This window comes from Diceros bicornis, chromosome 30, assembly GCF_020826845.1.
Source record: "Diceros bicornis minor isolate mBicDic1 chromosome 30, mDicBic1.mat.cur, whole genome shotgun sequence".
Lineage (NCBI taxonomy): Eukaryota > Metazoa > Chordata > Mammalia > Perissodactyla > Rhinocerotidae > Diceros > Diceros bicornis.
In genome coordinates this window covers 8600300-8621715 of record NC_080769.1, presented here as the reverse complement: position 1 = coordinate 8621715, position 21416 = coordinate 8600300, and the positions used below count along the sequence as shown (strand labels likewise).

The 21416-nt window shown below is 47.9% G+C and overlaps 1 protein-coding gene across 1 annotated transcript; it reads left to right on the top strand.

The window, feature by feature from the left end:
• Positions 1-9509: 9509 nt before the first annotated feature.
• QTRT1 (queuine tRNA-ribosyltransferase catalytic subunit 1) lies at positions 9510-19793 on the top strand. The gene is made up of 10 exons (XM_058525686.1): positions 9510-9756; positions 9996-10064; positions 10162-10300; positions 16414-16492; positions 16613-16728; positions 18630-18768; positions 19016-19091; positions 19212-19321; positions 19404-19491; positions 19583-19793. The coding sequence occupies exons 1-10, from the start codon at positions 9514-9516 to the stop codon at positions 19733-19735; spliced, it is 1212 nt and encodes a 403-aa protein (XP_058381669.1). The 5' UTR covers positions 9510-9513; the 3' UTR covers positions 19736-19793.
• Positions 19794-21416: the final 1623 nt, after the last annotated feature.

The window sequence follows — 21416 nt, the reverse complement described above, 5'->3', positions numbered from 1 at the left end:
TGAAGGCACAGCTGCCAGACCCAAGGGGTGAAAACTGCATGTCCCAGACAGCAGACTGAGGCCCAGAGAGGGGCACTGCATTGCCTCGGCGCACAGGAAGGAGAGGGGGCCCAGACTCACCCACTTATGGCTCTGCTCGGGGGAGAGGCGCAGAAACGTCTAGGGAATGGCCCCAGAGGTCATTCCCCCGAGGTTGCAAGTCCTGGGCCCATGGCCTTCCCAGTGTCTGTCAAGAAGCTGACATCTAAGCTCAGCCTTTTGGTACCCAGGCCGTAGGGAGCGAGACTATCACGGAAGGGCAGCCCCTACCCCCAGCTGGATAAACCAGAGAAAACCTACCTTCCAGGCTCCCAGGACCCCTGTTTCAACGTCAGAGGTATTGGAAACTCCCAGCTCGCCTCCAGAGGTTCTAGATTCCCCATTCCATGCCCAGAAATCCGACTCCTGCCCTTCTGGGTCCCAGGACCTCTCAGTACCGACTCCTTAAGGCCCATCACCTACTCCCCGGTTTTGGGCGCTCCCTGGGCAGCTGCGGTGATCCCAGGGAAAGGGAGGTTGGGGGGCTTACTGGGAGCCCCCAACCGGTTCACGCACCTGGAGTGTTTCGCCGGCCTCCACTTGAGGGGCGCAGAAACCGGCCGAGGCCCCGCGTCTGCAAACACCACTCTTCCAGAGGCGCCTCCTGTTCGCTCCGAAGCCGCCTCCCCGCGCACCGCCTGCCCCTCCCACGCCCAATCAACAGGCTCGGAATAGACGCCTTCACAGGCTCCGCCCCCCGCGGTCCCCGCCCCGTGACTTCGCCCACTGCGTTATTGTGCCGACATCAAGCGCTTCTAATTGGACGCTCCCGCAAGCTCCGCCCACGGCCCCCCCAAATAGCGTGCGCCCAGTGCGCACAGCGGGCCGCCGATGGGACTCTCGCAGGCTCCGCCCCCAGGGCGGCCGCTTCCCTGGTCTCCAGGCAACGCGCGTGGCGCTGTCCGTTGTGCTGAATCCGCTCTCCCAGCGCAGCTGCAAGGGACCGCCTCAGGGCGCCCCCAGACCTCCCAGCCGAGAGGCGCCGAAACCCTAAAGCAGATGCCACTGAACCTCGGCTGCACCCCACCCCCATCCCCCACTTTACCTGTCGGAGATAGAAAGAGGTCGCTTCACTCCACGCTGCGCTAAGAAACCCCACCCTCCGATCTAGCTCAGACGAAAGCCCGAGTCCCCACCACAAACCAGAGACCGTGCAGGACCTCTCCCCGTCACCCCCCCACCACCTCCCGCTCCCCCCTCACTCCCTCCAGCCACGCTGACCTCCCCGCCCGCCGCACCGCACACCGTGCAAGCACATTCCCACCTCCGGGCCATTGCTCTCTCTCTTCCCACCGCCTGAAACGCTCTCTCCGATCTCATCGCGGTTCCTCCCTCTCTCCTCAGGCTTTGACTCAAATCTCACCTTCTCAGCGAGTCTGGTCCTGACCACCCTACTTAAAACAGTCACCTCCCAGCTCCTCTCCTCCCCTGCCCTCTTCATTCCCCAGAATCACCACCACCAGAGACATGGTGTGTTTTACTAAATCTTCTTGTTGACCCCTCCAGGGCCTGGATTTGTCTGCCGGTTCACCGCTGTGTGGCCGGCAGTGAGGAGAGCCTGACAGAGTGGGCACTCCATAATGTTATTGCGTGTAGATGCGTGTGTGTATTTGGGCGCTTGCTGTGTGCCGGGCCCTGTGTCCCTTCATCATGACCCTCTGCCCCAAGTTAAAGATGAAGAAACCAAAACTCAGAGAATGATCATCAACCCACCAAAGTCACCTGGCTTGTGAGTGGCAGCGCCCTAACCCCTCCTTCTCTGACTATAAACTTTTCACCCCTGCTCTGTGCTGCAATCCCTCATATTACCTTCCCCTTCAGGAAAAGAAACTGTGTAAGAGGATGGCTTCACAGCACTGAGACAGGACTGGATTCTAATTCCTGTTCCTTGACTACTAGGCGTGTGACCATGAGCAAGTCAGTAAACCTCTGCCTCAGTTTCTTCATTCACAAAAGGGGGATAATAATAGTACCCACCTCATTGTACTGTGAGAGTCAAATGAGGCAATGACAGTGCAGGGCTTACGAGACACCTGGCACACACTGACACCTGCTCCGTTAGTGTGGGCAGTGTTGGCTCTTCACCATCACCATAATATTATTATTTGGGGGAACTAAAAAAAAAACTTTAAAAAATCAAGAGAATGAGGCCAGAAAAGCTATAGGAAGATCGTGTTTCAAAAAGGTGAGAGTAAAGAAGAGGTGCCAGGCCTCACTGGGAATAAGAAAAACGTACAGTGAAAATGACACGGAGGGGCCGGCCCGGTGGCCTAGTGGTTAAGTTTGCACATTCTGCTTCAGCCTGGAGTTCATGGGTTCGGATCCTGGGCACGGACCTACCCACCACTCATCAAGCCACACTGTGGCAGCGTGCCATACACAAAATAGAGGAAGACGGGCACAGATGTTAGCTCAGGGCCAATCTTCCTCAGCAGAAAAAAAAAAGAAAGAGAAGAAAAGAAAAGAAAAAGACGTGGAGTTACTACAGTTCTCTCCTGTCAAGTGGGCAGGGGAAATTGTGTTTGAGAGGCTGTGGGCAAACGGGTATGTACTGCTTCACCCTTCCCCCCTTTTCTGAGGGAAACTTCTATATACTGCTTGCTGGTGTGGGTGCAAATGTCACAGCCCTACAGAGGGCTTTTGGTAAGATCTTATAATATTATACTCTTTGACCCAGTCAGCTGCTGGCAATTTTTCCTAAAGATATACTTGGATATACTTTATATAAAGATATACTTATAACATGTCAAAAGATTGAAATACAAGATTATTCATTGCAGCCTTGTTTATAGAAGCAGAAGATTACTCACAACTCAAGTAAGAATCAACAGGAGACCCTATAAGCGAGTGATGGTCTTCCTATACTTTGGGATATGAGGCGACTGTTAAAAAGAACAAGGAAACTGTGTACTGACATGGGATAGTCTCCAAAGTGTAGACAAAATGCAAGGTGCGTCCCACCAGTGTAACTAGCAAGCCTCCTTTTGTGTAAAAAGGGATAAATAGGAATATTTAGCTTTGTATTTGCTTCTGTTTGCATGAAGAAATGATGGAAGGACACAAGAATCTAATAAAACATATTACGAGGAAAGGCTGAGATGGAAAGTGGGTGGGTGGGGAACGAGGTGGTAGTGAGTTTACCTTTCATGCTTTCTGAATTTCTTATGCATTTGAAAATGTGAAATATTACAAATTCAAAAAAGTGCATAAAACATAAAACTACAGTTCAATGAAGACTCTTGTAGTTATGATCTCCAAAGACCACCAGTTTGTATTTTTGGTCCATGTGAAAAAAATATGTATATAAAGCCAAAACGCTAAATTTAAAGAAAGAAGCACTTAGAGGCTCAGCCGTGTTGAATTCTGCTGCCAAAGCACCTAAGCTGAGTAATGAAAGATGTTGGTAATTGGCTCAAACATCTGAAAAGGTGTTTAACCTCAGTAGGAATCATGGAAATGCAAATTAAAACCCAATGCGATGCTATTTCACATGCACCTGACTGGCAAAACGGAAGAGTTCTGAACATAGAAGAGCTGGTGACGACGTGACAAGAGGGAGCTTTCCTGCACTGCTGTTGTGGAGTTAGGTGGTGTAATCACCTTGAAACATGTGGACCCTGCCGTGTAAACTTGTATATCCACCCGGTCTAGGGCCCCGTAATTCCACTCCTAGGATTCCTGCAGAGGTGTGCAAGGAGATGCAGACACAAATGCTCAAGAAAACAACAAAACAAACAAAAACACTGAAAATCCTACAAGTCCATGCTCTGGAGAGCGGATAAGGACGCTGTGATGTATTTATACCAATACATCATGGTATGTTGATTTGCAGCAGAAACAAATGGGCCACAACTACATACAACAGGAGTGAATCTTAGAAGCAGAATCGTAAGGAACATGAAGCAAGTCACAGGGACTCCTATGATTTTGCTTGTGTGGTTGAATGTGATTTTATTAGAATAGAATGGAAGAGGGTGGCAGGACAAGCAGCAGCTTCTCCCCTACCTGCTTTTTGCTACTGAATTATAAAATCTATGATGACACTTACATTGGAGTAAATCATAAGGTTGTTGGAATGTCCCGTAGGCAATTCCATGAGTCAACGATTCACGAGTAGTGGAAAATGGCAGTTCAAAATCTCCATTAATTTATAAACAGTATAAAAGTATTAAAGCTTCTAGAAGATAAAAAATGCCGTTAGTATATCTAAGTGAATCAATCAAAACAAAAGAACAACAGCAACAATGAAAAAGTACATATTGAGCCAGGCCTGATGGCCTAGCGGTTAGAGTTCGGCGTGCTCAGCTTTGGTGGCCTGGGTTCGGTTCCTGGGTGCAGAACCACACCACCCATCTGTCAGTAGCCATGCTGTGGCAGCGGCTCGCATAGAAGAACTAGAAGGACTTACAACTAGAATATACTACTATGCACTGGGGCTTTGGGGAGGGAGAAAAAAAAAGAGAGAGGAAGATTGGCAACAGATGTTAGCTCAGGGCGGATGTTTCCCAGCAAACAAACAAACAAACAAACAAACATATTTCCTTGTAATGCTGGAAAAAAAAGGCCTAGGGCCAGCCCCATGGCATAGTGGTTAAGTTTGTGAGCTCTGCTTCAGTGGCCAGGGGTTTGCAGGTTCGGATCCCTGGTGTGGACCTACGCACTGATAATCAAGCCATACTGTGGTGGTGACCGATATACAAAATAGAGGGAGATTGGCACAGATGTTAGCTCAGGGCCAGCCAATCTTCCTCAGCAAAAAAACCCACAAAAGTCTAAGTATAGACAAGAATGAATACTAAATATTGCTTAATATAAGGAGTGACAACTGTTTCGATAGGGACAGTCATGGGAAAGATAATTCACAGTATACATTTTATCCATGTATTTTTTTTGAACCATATGGTAATGTAGTATCTATTTTAAACCTTAAATAAATCTATTTAATTAAAATGGAACCATAAGTAAAGCTTGTTGAACTCCTATATTTTCCATTTTTCTTTATATTTAATATCTTTTTTGTTAGTGTACAAAAATATATTATTTATTTTATTTATATATGTATTATAACTTTTATTTATTTATTTATTTATCTATTTATATATATTTATACTGTGGTAAAATACACAAAATATAAAATTTACCATTTTAACCTTTTTTCATGTTTGCTAAGAGATTGATTCCCCCCTGTTTTATTGAGACATAATTGACATATAACGTTGTATTAGTTGTTGTTGTTGTTTTTTGTGAGGAAGATCAGCCCTGAGCTAACATCTGATTCCATTCTTCCTCTCTTTATTTTTTTTCTTGCCAAGGAAGATTGGCCCTTGGCTAACATCCGTGCCCATCTTCCTCTACTTATATGGGACACTGCCACAGCATGGCTTGACAAGTGGTGCATTGGTGCACGCCCAGGATCTAAACCCATGAACCTTGGGCTGCCGAAGCAGAGCGTGTGCACTTAACCGCTATGCCACCAAGCCAGCCCCAATATTGTATTAGTTTTATGTGTACAACATAATGACTTGATATATGTATATATTGTGAATGTATTTAATATTTTGAATGGGAAATAAAAACATCAAAAAGTATTAAAAAGGAATCAGGCTAGTGTGAAGAGCTTCACAGATCCACTCCTCAGTGAAACTGGTGAAAAGTATTAAAAAACAACCATTTAAAGTCTCTGTAGGGCCGGTCCCGTGGCTTAGCGATTAAGTGTGCGTGCTCCGCTGCTGGCGGCCTGGGTTCGATCCTGGGCGCTCACCGACGCACCGCTTCTCCAGCCATGCTGAGGCCGTGTCCCACATACAGCAACTAGAAGGATGTATAGCTATGACCTACAACTATCTGCTGGTGCTTTGGGGGAAAAAATAAATAAATAAAATTAAAGTCTCTGGAAATAGTTCTAAGGGCATACAGCAAATGAGGAAACATCTATTGAAGAAAATCTATGAGAAAATTCGGTTAGAACAGTGAGCACCTGTGATGTTTGATACCTCCTCCCTCTCTCCCTTCTACCAGTTCAGCGAGATGGAAACTCCACTGCAGACTGGCATAACCAGGCACACAGGGTCTGCTCACACTCAGCCCAGAAGGACAAAAACAGATCACAGAAAATAGCATTTAGACTGAGATCCTACTTCTGAACAGTGATAATGGAAGCCACAAATAGAATATGTTCAATGTGCTAAGAGAAAATGATTGTCAACCTAAAATTTTATACCCAGTAAAACTATCTTTCAAGAACCAGGGAAAAATAAATTTCTTTTCAGGGAAATAAAAATTTAGGGATTTTATCAACATGGGGTTCTTACTACTGAAAGAAGTTTCAAAGATGTATTTCAGACAAACAGAAACTGATCTGAGATGCAAGGCCTCAGTGAGTGGAAGTTACAAGCAAAGATATTGCTGTATATGTGGGTATATCTATAAACATTGAGTAAAACAATAACAGCAATAATAATAATGCCTGATTTTGGGAGGAAAAAACCAATCAAGATATCAAACACTGGACAAATAAGACTTCTGAGTTCTGAGTTACATTGTCTAGCAGGGCCAGCCCTGGTGGCCTAGTGGTTAATTTTGGCGTGTTCCACTTTGGCGCCCTGGGCTGAGTTTCTGGGTGCATACCTACACCACTCATCTGTCAGTGGCCATGCTGTGGCGGTGGCTCACATACAGGAAAAAAAAAGAGGAAGACTGGCAGTAGATGTTAGCTGGGGGCAAATCTTCCTCAGCAAAAAAAAGGAAAAATTGTCTAGCAGTCTTACGTTGATTGGGATCATGGGAAAGGTATTGGTTAATCTATAATGTGTTAATATGCCACTTAAAATTGCTAATGCATCCACCACAAAAATACACAGAGCACAAAAGGTCCAGTAAAATAAGGAACAAATTAATTGAGAAAAATAAAAAGGGGAAATTTTTTGATCAATTCAAAAGAAAGCAAGAGAGATGGGAGAGAAAAAGCAAACAAAAGAAATCAAAGAAGCTACACAAACAGAAAGCTTGTATAAAGAGAGAATCAGATCCAAACATATCAGTAACCATTATAAATCTAAATGGACTAAACTCGTTAATAAAAAGGCAAAGAAGGCCGGCCCCGTGGCTTAGCAGTTAAGTGCGTGTGCTCTGCTGCTGGCGGCCCAGGTTCAGATCCCCAGCATGCACCGACGCACCGCTTCTCCGGCCATGCTGAGACCGCGTCCCACATACAGCAACTAGAAGGATGTGAAGCTATGACACACAACTATCTACTGGGGCTTTGGGGGGAAAATAAATAAATAAATAAATAAAAAATTATAAAAAGGCAAAGATTATTGGAATGATTAATGGAAGAGTACGAAATCTAGCTCTTTGTGGTTTACTAAAGACACATCTTAAGGCAGAAAATTTCAAAGTCATGGAGTGTACAAAAATATTTAAGGATTACTGTAACATAGAGGAAGCTAGAATAGTTATTTTAATGTCAAATAAAAAGTTACACAAGTCCATAATCTGTGGAGATAGGGGAATGGGGATTAAAGAGAAGAAAGGAAGAGAGGCCTTACACAGGTCATAATGAAAAGGTGACATCATTTAAGGACTATGAATAATTCAAACTTCTGAATTTGAGATCCATAGAAAGGGAATAAAATAAATAAAATAATATGAGACTATTAGGAGCGATAGCAGACCAATAAATTTGACAACTTAGATGAAATTAAAAAATTCTTAGAAAAATACGACTTACCTGAATTGACTTGAGAAGAAATAGAAACCTGAATAGTCCTTTATAATCATTACAAAACTTAAATCAGTAGTTAAATATATTCCTACAAGGAAAACAACATAACCAGATGGATTTTTAGGTGAGGTCAATAAAATATTCTGGAAACAGATAATTCCAATCTTGCACAATTTCTTCCTGAAGGTAGAAAGAGCATTATTTATGAGGTGAGCATTATTTGAACACTGGACTTAGGCAAAGAGTATATAAAAAGGGAAAATTATAGACCAATATAATTTCTAACAGAGATCCAAAAATTCTAAATACAATGTTAATAAAAATGCCACAATATGAAAAGATACTATGACCAAGTTGGGTTTATCTCCAGGATGGAAATCAAATTTATATAATAAATCAGAAAATAAACTTTTGTCATTGGGCATTTTAAATTACACGAGACAAATTATATGGTTATCTCTATAGACGCAGAAAAAGTGTACAATAATCATTTATTTATGATAAAAATCTATGAGCGAACTAGGAATTGAAAGCACCTTTTTTTACTTGATATGGTGCATCTTGAAAAAACTTACAGCATACATCATACATAATGCTGAAATGTTGAAAGCATAAAATTTGGAACAAAAATTGGGGCATTGTCAATGTATAGAGGTTTTTAAAAGCATAATATGAGTTACAGGTGCTGTGATATAGAGTAATGAAAGGTGGAGCATTCTTAAGATTGGGGAAGTCAGGGGCGACTGACAGTGAAAATATGAGCCAGCCATGGGGAAATCAGAAAGGATGCATGTTGCAGACAAAGGTAATAGCAGGTGCAAAGGCCCTGAGGTGGGCCTCCTGGGTGGGTGGTTTCCAGACGCGGCCTCGATGAGAACTCTTCACCACCCTGAGAAATTGGCATCATCAGGCCAAGGCTCCTAGAAGGTCAGAGTCTTGCTCAGATCAGCCCAGTTTAGGCCCTTGGTCCGGAAAGGAAGGATTCTTGGGCAATGCCGCCCTCTGCTGGCCAGGACAGATATCAGCTCCATTTCCAACAATAATAACGATTATTATTATATATTATATAATATTTTGTATTATTATTTAGCGGAACACATCTAGCTCTCAATAAATCCATGACCCAGCCTCTCTCAGCCAGGGAGGCATGGAGGCTGGCACTAATGTATATGTATATGTAGGTACATTGATGAACGAACGAATAAATGTGGCCAGGTTCTGGGCCTGTCTCCCCTTCTGTAAATCTTGGATTCCTTTTTTCATTGAATAAACTCGTTTATTTAGCTGGTACTTTGTGCTAGCTCCTATTCTAAGCTCTTGAGACAAAAGAATAAGACAGAAGGCTGTGCCAGGCACCCTGTAAAGATCTCTACATCAATCCTTCTCATTCAATCTTCACAACACCCTTATACCGAAATACTATTATTCGCCTCATTTTATGGAGGAGAAAATTATGGCTTAGAGAGACTTTGATTGTAGAACGAGAAATGGCAGGCATGGGACTCGAACCCAAGATGTTTTAGATTTTTCGCGGCAGCGCGCTGCTGGTGGGAGCGTGCGGGATGCCCCACGGGGACGAGCGCGCCGCCGTCCGTTGCCATGGTCCCTAGGACGCTCTCCGGGTGCTTCTGCCCGCGGCGCGCGTCACGTGACTTCAGCCAATATGGCGGCGCCCAGGGTGTTCCAGTGCCCACGTGGTTCCGGCAGCCAAGATGGCGGCAGCGGGCAGCCCGGCTTCCCTGGAGTCGGCCCCGCGGATCATGCGGCTGGTGGCCGAGTGCAGCCGCTCCAGGGCCCGGGCAGGCGAGCTGCGGCTGCCGCACGGGCCGGTGGCCACTCCGGTGTTCATGCCGGTGGGCACGCAGGCCACCATGAAGGGCATCACGGCCGAGCAGCTGGATGCGCTGGGCTGCCGCATCTGCCTGGGCAACACCTACCATCTGGGTCTGAGGCCGGTGGGTGGGCTCTGCCCGGGCGGGGCGGCGGCGGAGCGTGCGGGGCCCTGGGTCATCCCCTGGGCCCGGGCAGGTCTCCAAAAGTCAATCAACAAACGCATATTGAGCATCCCCAGTGCCCCAGGCCTTGTGCTGGGCGTGAGGGAGGGGCGGGCACTGGAGCTGGCCAGCCGTGTCCCCCAACATGAGCCCCAGGGTCGCAATCACCCCTAACCTGACCCTTTTTTTCCCCAACCCAGGGCCCCGAGCTGATCCAGAAAGCTCACGGTCTCCACGGCTTCATGAATTGGCCGCACAATCTGCTGACGGTGAGGTGGGGTCGGGGCCGGGGTCCGAGGGCACTTCTCGGAGGCGGACATCCCCCAGCCCCACCCCCCTGACAGCCCTGCGGTGGGCTTTCCCCAGGACAGCGGCGGCTTCCAGATGGTCTCCCTGGTGTCCCTATCCGAGGTGACCGAGGAGGGCGTCCGCTTCCGCTCCCCCTACGACGGCGATGAGACCCTTCTGAGCCCGGAGAGGTCCGTGGAGATCCAGAACGCGCTGGGTGAGCGGATCCCGGGGAGCCGCCCCTCCCCATGCCCTTGCAGGGGGAGGTGAGGGGGGCCGGGTTCCTTACGTGCTGCGTGGCTTTGCGCAAGTCACTACCCCTCCCTGAGCTTCAGAGGAGCCAACCCAGAGGGGGATAATTCGCAAGAATAATGATGTGATATTGGTAAATTTCTTCGCACAGTGCCTGGCATGTAGTATCTCTTATTATTATCTTTATTGCTATTATTTCTCTTAAATAGCCACTTAACTGAGCAAACGTGTTGAAATACTGGTGGCAACATGGGGGGCTTGATAATGACGATGAACATTTTCTTAGTCTTATGAAGTGCTTCAAACCGTCCCATCTTCCAACCGGGTTGGTGCTTTAAAGCTCCTCCGGATCCTACGGAGCAATGGGCTCGCTTTGCTCACGGGCTCTGAGCCAATTAATCACAACGAGTTAGGAATCGAGAAAGGAAGTTTTCATTTGATTAGCGAGCATAATCGGGAAGATGGCGGAGTAATGTCTCAAAAAAACCCTCTTCCAGGATTACAGCATCTTGAGATAGTTATATAGGGAAAATGGGCGGTAAGGAGGGGGTTTCCTTCAGGCATGACGGACTCCAGGGTCTTTTATGCTTCCATTCTTCTGTCAGCTGTGATGGATACCTTGTAGGTGTGTTTCCCACCTGTGGTCCGACTGTTCTTGGAGAGAAGCTCATAGAACAAAGTTTTAATTTATCAAGCTATTGGGGAGTACATACATAAGCAGAGGCCATGAATCAGGAGAGCATGTGAATTATTTTAGGGTACCTGCAGAGCAGGGAGTATTCACACAGAGGAGGGGCTGGGGCCATTTAGCATAACAAGGTGGTCTCACTTATGCTCACTTACACGCATAGAAATTCTGTGGCCTCCACTCATAGCTATAGGGCTGGGTGCTGGTGCCACACCATCCATAAAACTTATAGGCTGCAAGGCAGACAGGCATTGGTGAAAATGTCGCAATTAGAAAGGGGAAAAAAATGCAGGTACAGTGCATTGTATGTTTCCATTTGTATGAAAAAAACAAAAACAAAACACACATAAGATTTGCTTTTATTTGTGTACAATATCTCTGGAAAGAAACATAGGAAACTGTAGTATAAGGTTCCCTGGGGGAGGGGAGCTGGGAGCTGGTAGACAAGTGGGTGGGTGGGAGCATTTAAAATTTTTTTCTTTTCTTTTATTGGGGTATAATTGACATGCAATAAACTACACATGTTTAAAGTGTACCCTCTGATAGGGTTTTTTTTTTTTTTTTTTGGTGAGGAAGATTGGCCCTGAGCTAACATCTGTGCTCATCTTCCTCTGTTTTGTACATGGGATGCTGCCACAGCAAGGCTTGATGAGTGGTATGTAGATCCATGCCTGGGATCCAAACCCGCAAACCCTGGGTCGCCGAAGCAGAGCACACAAACGTAACCACTACGCCACCAGGCCAGCCTCCTCTAATAGGTTTTGACATATGTATACCCCCGTGAAACCTTCACCACAATCATAGTGAACATATTCATTGCTTCTAAAAATTTACGTGTACCCCTTTGTAATGCCTCCCTCAGTGGGCAGGAGACTTTTTGCTGAATATCCTGTTGTACTTTTTTAAATTTTGGGGTATTTTTTTTTTTTTAATTTTATTTATTTATTTCCCCCCAAAGCCCCTGTAGATAGTTGTATGTCATAGCTGCACATCCTTCTAGTTGCTGTATGTGGGACGTGGCCTCAGCATGGCCGGAGAAGCAGTGCGTCAGTGCGCGCCCAGGATCCAAACCCGGGCCGCCAGCAGCTGAGCGCGCGCACTTAACCGCTGAGCCACGGGGCCGGCCCATTTTTGGGGCATTTTTAACATTTTGAACCATGTGTATATATTTAAAAAAATAAGTTATTTAAAATGTTTTAAAAGGCACAAATAAGTATAAAGCCAGCACCATGTGCAGGAAGGCCAAGAATGTGAGACTATTGGATGTGATTCAGTCTACAGGCTCAGGGAAGGCTGCCCTAGGCTTAAAACCTGAAAATGAGGAGGAATAAACTAGGTGTCTAGTGGGGGAAAGTATGTTCTGGACAGAAGCAGCAGCCAGTGCAAAGGACCTGTGGCAGGACTACGACTGGCATGTTGGAAGAGCAGGGATGAGGCCTGTTTGGCTGGAGCAGAGTAAGGGAGGGGGAGAGTGGGAGGTGTGCACAGGGAGGTGACAGGGACAGGTCCTGCAGGGCCTTGTGAATTTTGATTTGTCCTTTAAAAAAAAAAATTGAACAAGAATACATTTTGTATACATTTCTATATAAAAACGTCTACAGAAAACAATGCCTTTCCCACACCCATCCTTTATCCATCTCCTTCACCCTCAAAGGTTACCACTGTTTCTAGTTTCTTCTATATCTTCCAGAGCTTATGCAAATACAAGCAAGTTCAAATCTATTCTAATTTTTCCCATTATGAGAGCATGTTATTTATGGTACATTCTTCTGTGCCTTGCATTTTTTTTTCTTTTGCTGAGGAAGACCAGCCCTGAGCTAACATCTATTGCCAATCCTCCTCCTTTTTTTCCCCTTTTTCTCCTCAAAGCCCCAGCAGATAGTTGTATGTCATAGCTGCACATCCTTCTAGTTGCTGTATGTGGGACGCGGCCTCAGCATGGCCGGAGAAGCGGTGTGTCGGTGCGCACCCGGATCCGAACCTGGGCCTCCAGTAGCAGAGTGCATGCACTTAACCGCTAAGCCGCAGGGCCGGCCCTGATCTCTTCTTTCTGCATCCGTCTAGCAGAAGGTTATTGATTTTTAGTTTGTTGATCTTTTCCAAAAACCAGCTTCTGGCTGGTTTATTTTCTCCATTTGTCTATTTTTTGTTTTGTTGTTTTTTTTTTTACAGCTTTATTGTGATATGATTCACATGCAATTCATCCATTTGAAATGTGCACTTCAGTGGTTTTTAGTATATTCACAGAATTGTACAACCATCACCACATTCTAATTTCAGAACGTTTTCATTGACCCAAAAAGAAACCCTGTAACTGTTATCAGTCACTCCCCATTCCTCCCTCCCCCTAGCCCTAACTAATCGACTTTCTGTCTCTATAGATTTGTGTGTGTTAGACACTTCATGTACATGAAATCACACAGTATGTGGTCTTTTGGGAATGGCTTCTTTTAGTTAGCGTAATGTTTTTGAGGTTCATTTATTCCTTTTCATAGCCAAGTAATATTCCATTGAATAGATATCCTTCATTGATTTTATTATATTTTTGATAGTTTCAATCTTAAGTGTCCTGTTCATTTTTTTTCTTTTTTTTTTGTGAAGAAGATCAGCCCTGAGCTAACATCCATGCCAATCCTCTTCTTTTTGCTAAGGAAGACTGGCCCTGAGCTAACATCTATTGCCAATCCTCCTCCTTTTTTTCCCTTTTTCTCCCCAAAGCTCCAGCAGATAGTTGTACGTCGTAGTTGCACATCCTTCTAGTTGCTGTATGTGGGACGAAGCCTCAGCATGGCCGGAGAAGCGGTGTGTCGGTGTACGCCCGGGATCCGAACCCGGGCTGCCAGTAGTGGAGCGCGCACACTTAACCGCTAAGCCACGGGGCCAGCCCCTCCTGTTCATTTCTTAATTTTTAATTGTTTTTGGTCTTCTTTTTCTAGCTTCTTAATCTCCTTAGATCATCTGTATTATATCAAATCAAATCACAGACATCTTATCATTTCCTCTGTGAGTATTTTAATTTGTATCTCTAAAACATAGGAGTTGGTTTTTTAAAACACAACCTCAATACCACCATCCCACCTAAAAACAATGAAGAATAATTCATTAACATCAAATATCTGGCCAGTATTCAAAGTTCCCGTTGTTTCATAAATGTCAGAATTTTTTTACAGTCTGTTTATTTCAGGGTCCAAATAATGTGCAGTTACTAAAAATATTTGAAAAGTCTTTTAAGTTTCTTTTAATATGTCTTAGATATATTACATATTAATAGAGTTTCTCCCTCAACCTTTTTTGGGGGGGCAATTTGCTTCTCGAAGAAAGTGGTTTCTTTGCCCTGTATGTTTCACAGGTTCTGAAATGTGCTATCGCATCCCCAGTGTGTCACGTAACAGTTTTCCTCTGCCCTCTAGCTTTCCTGTAGGTTGGTACTTGGATCTAGAGGTTTGAAGCCGGATTCAAGATCTTGTTCCTTTTGGCAAGAAGTTTTCACAGTGTGTGTTTCCATCAGGGGGCGCCCAGCATCTGCTCGTCTCTCCCAGTGAGCCATCCTGCTCTTTACCTGGGACTGTTATTAGGAGTTGCACAGTGATGGTCTTCTAGCTCTGTCATTCTTTCTTCATTTCTTCGCCAGAATACTTCTGTAAAGAGAAACATCCCTCACCTACTCCTGGGAGACCAAGTAGTTCAGTTCATACAGGAAAAGCAAGATTCATTCTTTTCCTTTCTTTACCAGTTTTCATGGGTTGATTACACAGCATCCTCGCGCAGTGACAAAGTAGTGTTTAGTTTTTTAGAATCACTAGTTTTTAGAATTCATGGGTTTAAACGTATTTGGTGTGTCTTAGTCCATTGCAGTTAAAATCCTTATTGATTCTTAAATTGCCTCATCTTTGCTTAGTGTGGGCCACTGTGCTTTTTTCCCATAATTGCCCAACATCTTGGCAATATTTCCTTCAGCTTTTCTAACATATAACATATAAGTCTACAGTCCCTAATCTGAAATTCTTGGGGTCAGGATTCAGAATTTTCATATTTTAGAAAAACAATACAGGGACATACCATTTATTACGCAGCACCCCAGAGGGGTCTGGGGCAGCACCCCGTGATCTGACTCTTCACTTTTTTCCCCCAAATTTTTAAAAATTTTCATAAAATACACATAACATGAATTTTACCATCTTAACCATTTATAAGTGTCCAGTTCAGTGGCGTTAAGTACATTCACATTGTTGTGCAACCATCACCGTCATTTATCTCCAGAATTCTTTTCATCTTGCAAAACTGAAACTCTGTCCCCATTAAACACTAACTCCTCATCCCCCTCCCCCAGACCCTGGCCCCACCATTCTACTCTGAATTTGACTGCGGTAGGTACCTTATATAAGTGGAAACGTACAGTACTTATCCTTTTGTGACTGGCTTATTTCACTGAGCGTAATGTCCTCAAGGTTCATCCATGTTGTAGCATATGTCAGAATTTTCTTCCTTTTCAAGGCTGCATAATATTCCATCGTATGTCTATATCACATTTTGCTTATCCATTCATCTGTGATGGACACTTGGGTTGCTTCCACCTTTTGGCTATTGTGAATCACGCTGCTGTGAACATGGGTGTGCAAATATCTCTTTGAGACCCTGCTTTCAATTCTTTTGGGTATATACCCAGAAGTGGAATTGTTGGATCATATGGTATACACTTCACTTTTTTGTGTGTGTGTGTGTGAGGAAGACTGGCCCTGGGCTAACATCCGTGCCCATCCTCCTCTACTTTATATGGGACACCACCACGGCATGGCTTGACAAGCGGGGATCTGAACCTGCGAACCCCAGGCCGCTGAAGCGGAGTGCGCGAACTTAACCACTATGCCACCAGGCTGGCCCGTACACTTACTTTTATTTCATTAACACTTATGAATCTTCATACTAAATTGGTTTTTAAAAAAGATTATAACCCTCTTGGGTTTTGCTGCCAAATGACTATGCCATAAGCACAAGAAAAAGCCTTTGAATTTGAGAAGTTTCAGGATTTTGGAATTATGGGAAAGGAACATTCCATCAAGGGCTGGACCATGGTTTGTTTAACTAGACTCCTGTTGATGAGACTTGGCTGCTTTGGCCGCCACACTGCGACGAATCGCTTCGCACACACATCATTTTGTTCTTGAAGGATAAATGCGCAGAAGTGGGAATTTACTCTGTGTCCCAGGGCAGGGTTTGCGCTGGAGGGAGGCAAGATCAGATGCATCTTGAAAAGCTCCCTGTGGCTGCTGTATGAACAGATTGGGGGGCGAAATGAGAGTCAGCAAGACCGGGGGAGGGACTTCTGGGGTCCAGCTTGTCCCAAACAGGAGGTGGGGGCTCTCCCAGTGACAGTGCTCCCATCCCTCCAGGCTCCGACATCATCATGCAGCTGGACGACGTGGTCAGCAGCACTGTGACGGGGCCACGCGTGGAGGAAGCCATGTACAGGTGTGTGTGTGTGTGTGTGTGTGTGTGTGTGTGTGTCAGGGGTGGGCGTCCTGGTCCTGCGGCCTCATCTCCCGACCCCTCCCCAGGCCACTAGGGCTCGTGACTGGGGCCTCTTTACAGGTCGATCCGTTGGCTGGACCGGTGCATCGCAGCCCATCGGCAGCCGGACAAGCAGAACCTCTTCGCCATTATTCAGGGTGGGCTGGACGCAGATCTCCGGGCCACCTGCCTCGAAGGTAGAGCCACGCCGCACCGGGACTGGGGCTTGTGCATTGCCAAGGGCCCCACGTGGGCCTGGCATGGGATGGTGCTCAGACAGTGGCTGTTAATGGGCAAGGTGCTGGGGAGCCATGGAGGGCTGTTGAGTGGGATAGTGACAGGAACTAAGGGGCATCATAGAAAAATCCCAAGAGGACAGGAAGCAGAAGGCCCATCAGGAGGCTGGAGTCATTGCCCAGCAGAATGGTGACACTGAGACTTGAACCAAGGCCATGGCCGTGGAGACAAAAGGGAGGCAGAGATGGGGGCTCAAAGGCAGTGAGGTGTCATGGGAAGACTGTGGGTTCTGGGGTCTTTTGGGCTGGATCCAAATCCCTGATCTGCTGCCTCATGGCTGTGCACCCTTGGGCTAGTGGCTTGGCCTCTCTGAGCCTCACTTTCTTCCTCTGTAAAATGGGAACATACTCCCAGTGTCGTGGGGACAAAGTGAGGAATAATTGGGGAACTCTGTTCAAAGTGTCCCACCTGGCACCCACCGGTGTGTGCTGTTGTGAAAATTGTCGTTGAAATTCCTCTTTGTCCTCACACTGGGCCCCCCACCCCCAGGTCTCCAGTCCAGTCTTTTTAACGGAGTCCCACAGTCAGAGATATACTTCATGTCCTGCTTAGTACGCGTGGCTGTATATGAAAGCAGAAACCTTTTGTGAAGTATTACCTTATATGTGAGAGGCTTTCTGGTATCTTCTGTTTTCTTTCTTTTTTATTTTATTTTTTTTGTGAGGAAGATCAGCCCTGAGCTAACATCTGACGCCAATCCTCCTCTTTTTGCTGAGGAAGACTGGCCCTGGGCTAACATCTGTGCCCATCTTCCTCCACTTTATATGCGGGATGCCGCCCCAGCATGGCTTAATGAGCGGTGGGTAGGTCTGTGCCCGGGATCTGAAGCTGCGAACCCCAGGCCGCCCAAGTGGTGCGTGTAGACTCAACCACGACGGCACTGGCCGGCCCCTCTGTTTGCTTTCATTTAAAAAAACCAACCGCCCTGTCTTGCCCCATTAATTCATTTCTCGGCCACCTGCAGTCTGTCAAGCACCGCCCTGGTGGCACTTCTCAAAGTCCTCCGAGGCCCAGCTGCACAGAACCCCCTGGGCTGTCGTCCCCCAGGACTGGATCAGACAGGGGGCGAGGGGGGACCTGGGAAGCGGCATTTGAACAACCCGTCCCCCGTCGATTCTGCTGCTCACTCCAGCTTTAAAACCTGGCCCCAGACCGGGCCTGCTTGGTCGGGGCTGTGGCCTCCCCTGGTTGAACTGGGAAGCTGGGGCCAGAGACCCCGGTTCGAATCCTGCCTCTGCCACATGGGGCCCCAGGCTAGTGGTTTAAGCTGCGCATGCGCGACAGTGGTGCGATCTGCAGCCCCTTCTCTGTCATTCTGAAGCCTAATCTCCCACTTCTTTTTTTTTTTTAAAGATTTTATTTATTTATTTTTCCCCCAACGCCCCAGTAGATAGCTGTCTGTCATAGCTGCACATCCTCCTAGTCGCTGTATGTGGGACCCGGCCTCAGCATGGCCGGAGAAGCGGCGCGTCGGTGCGCGCCCGGGATCCGAACCCGGGCCGCCAGCAGCGGAGCGCGCGCACTTAACCGCCAAGCCACCAGGCCGGCCCTAATCTCCCACTTCTAAAATCCAGATTGCTCAGGAATTTGCAGTTCATCTGCTGGCAGCACCCTAGACACACACACTCAAATACACACACTTACGTGCACACTCATATTCTCTCTTTCTGAGGGGCCTGTGGAGGACTGGGCAGGGTCCACCCATGGGCCAGGAGGAGGGGGCGGGGAGGAGGGAGGAGGCAGTGGTGGCGGCAATGCATTTCCCTCTGCCTGGTCCCCCTCCCCTTGCCCCGGACCCCAGAGATGACCAAGAGGGACGTGCCCGGCTTCGCCATCGGGGGCCTGAGCGGGGGCGAGAGCAAGAACCAGTTCTGGAGGATGGTCGCGCTGAGCACGTCGAGGCTGCCTAAGGATAAGCCCCGATACCTGATGGGGGTCGGGTATGTGGAGAGGAGGGGCGACAGCCTCACCTGTGGGGAGCGGATAGCTGGGGACCCCTGCCCCCCGGGGTTGGGGCGGGAGGATGCAGCCCTGCCTGGGAGGGGACTGAGGGGGACATGGCCCTCCCCTGAGGGCGGTTCTGAGGGAATGCAGCCCGGTCCCCGGGGAGTCTGAGGGTGGGAGGGGGCTCTGAGTGTGTGACCCGGGCTTGAGGTTCTCTGCGCCCCCCCACGGTCCCACCCCCAGCTATGCCACCGATCTGGTGGTCTGCGTGGCTCTCGGATGCGACATGTTCGACTGCGTCTTCCCCACGCGGACGGCGGTGAGGCCCTGGGCAGGGGGCAGACAGGGGCGGGGACTGGGGGGAGTGCCAAGGTGGGGGCGGGGCCGGGGCGGGTGAAGACCCCTGGACCCGCCTTCCCGTCCCCCTCTCCTCCCGCAGCGCTTCGGCTCCGCGCTGGTGCCCACGGGGAACCTGCAGCTGAAGAAGAAACAGTATGAGAGGGACTTCCGCCCCATAGACCCCGAGTGCGCCTGTCCCACGTGCCAGATGTAGGGGGCTGGGGACTGGGGGCGGGGCAGGGCGCGGAGCGGGGCTGGACCCTCGCGCTGCTGAGCCCCGATCTGCCCCCAGGCACAGCCGGGCCTTCCTGCACGCACTGCTCCACAGCGACAACACCGCCGCCCTGCACCACCTCACTGTCCACAACATCGCCTACCAGGTGGGCTGGTGGCCGGGCGGGCCAGGCCGGGGGGTGGCCGGGGTCTCCCGGGCGCGGGGGCTGACGCTGACACCTCCACCCTGCCCCGCAGCTGCAGCTGATGAGCGCCGTGCGCGCCAGCATCGTGGAGAAGCGCTTCCCCGACTTCGTGCGCAACTTCATGGGCACCATGTACGGGGACCCCACCCTCTGTCCCGCCTGGGCCACCGAAGCCCTGGCCTCTGTGGGCATCACACTGGCTTGACCCGGCTTGGGGGAGGGCGGGGGAAGGGGAGGGAAGATATTGAAGGATTTGGGTTTTTTATTATAACTTAGTGTCTGTGCCTTCTTGGGGAGGTGGCCTGTCTTGGTCCCCTTCCTGGTCTGAGTGTCACTGAGGCTGATGTCCCTCCCCCGCACCATTGATAAATTACCAGTAACCATAGCAGCAGCTGGTATCCGGGAACCACCTGGCACAGCCCAGCATGTAGGAAGTGCCCCAGAGTGGGAGCCACATGGTTGACCCTGTGGCTCAGGCCCCAGCCACGCTGGGGTGGACACTCGTGTCCTCCTCCTTTTTAGAGGCGAGGAAGCAGGCCCAGAGAGGGGAAGTAGCTTGCCCAAGGTCACCATGGAAGGAGTAGAGGCCTGGCTCCGGATCTCATGCTCTTAGCCTTGACTCTTGGGACATGTGGCTTCATCTCGCTGTCAGTACACACAGTCATGACGACAGTGGGTGTGATGCACTGTTCTAAACAGCTGTCACGTGCATTTAATTCTTGAAACCTTCTGATGCATAGGTAGCTACATTCCCCATTTTACAGATGAGGAAACTGAGGTTCAGAGGAATGAGGTCACTTGGTCATTATCACCCAGCACAACAGGCCCAGGATCTAACCCAGATATGGCCAATTACAGACGGGGTACTCTTAGAAGATAAGGTTTTTTTAATTGAACAGTAATAGGATGTAGGATCCACAATTCAAATAGCATAAAAATGCAACTGCTTTGATCAGTTTGGGTATTCTTCCAGAAATTTTCCATGTGGGGCCAGCCCAGTGGCGCAGCGGTTAATTTAAGTGCAGGCGCTCTGCTTCGGCGGCCCGGGTTTCACAGGTTCGGATCCCGGGCATGTGCCAACGTACCACTTGTCAAGCCATGCTGTGGCGGTATCCCATATAAAGTGGAGGAAGATGGGCACGGATGTTAGCCCAGGGCCGGTCTTCCTCAGCAAAAAGAGGAGGATTGGCATCGGACGTTAGCTCAGGGCTGATATTACACACAAAAAAACAAAAAAATTTTCCATGTGTATATATATTTTTTTCATGAATGTCAGCGTCCTTTACACGCAGTTCTGTCCCTTGCTATTTTTTTTCTTTCTTTTGTTATATCTCAGATTATTTACACATCAGTACATGAAGACTAACTCAATCTTTTTTACAGCTGTTGCATAGTATTTATGAGCTCCATGGATGGGCAGTTAGGGTGTTTCCAGGTTTCTGTGATTGTGGTCAAGGCCGCATTGCCAAAACTTGTTGGTCGTCTTGTTGCCCATTTCTCTGAGACCTGGGGTTATGGGTCAGGGAGCAGGCCCATCTGTTCCCCAAGGGATCAAATCACTTTTCTTAAAATCCTTCCACATATCCCCGGCCTCTTTTCTAAGAGGTTAATGGTTTCGGTTCCCACAACCCCCAACTGTTGCCTGCAAAATAAGGTGTCTTTACCTGGGGAGAGGATCGTTGAGTTTCACCGGGCACTCCAAAAGATCCAAGATGCGCTCAAGTTGAAGAGGCAGGAGAACAACGTTGGAGCGTTAGCCGCAGCAAGACGGGGCGTGAGCGGAAAGTATTCCTAGGAGAGAGCACAGCATTTGCAAAGGCTTAGAGGCGTGACTTTATAGGAATGAAAGTGGGGGCCAGCGATGCAGTGCTAGACCGCCTCTCCCT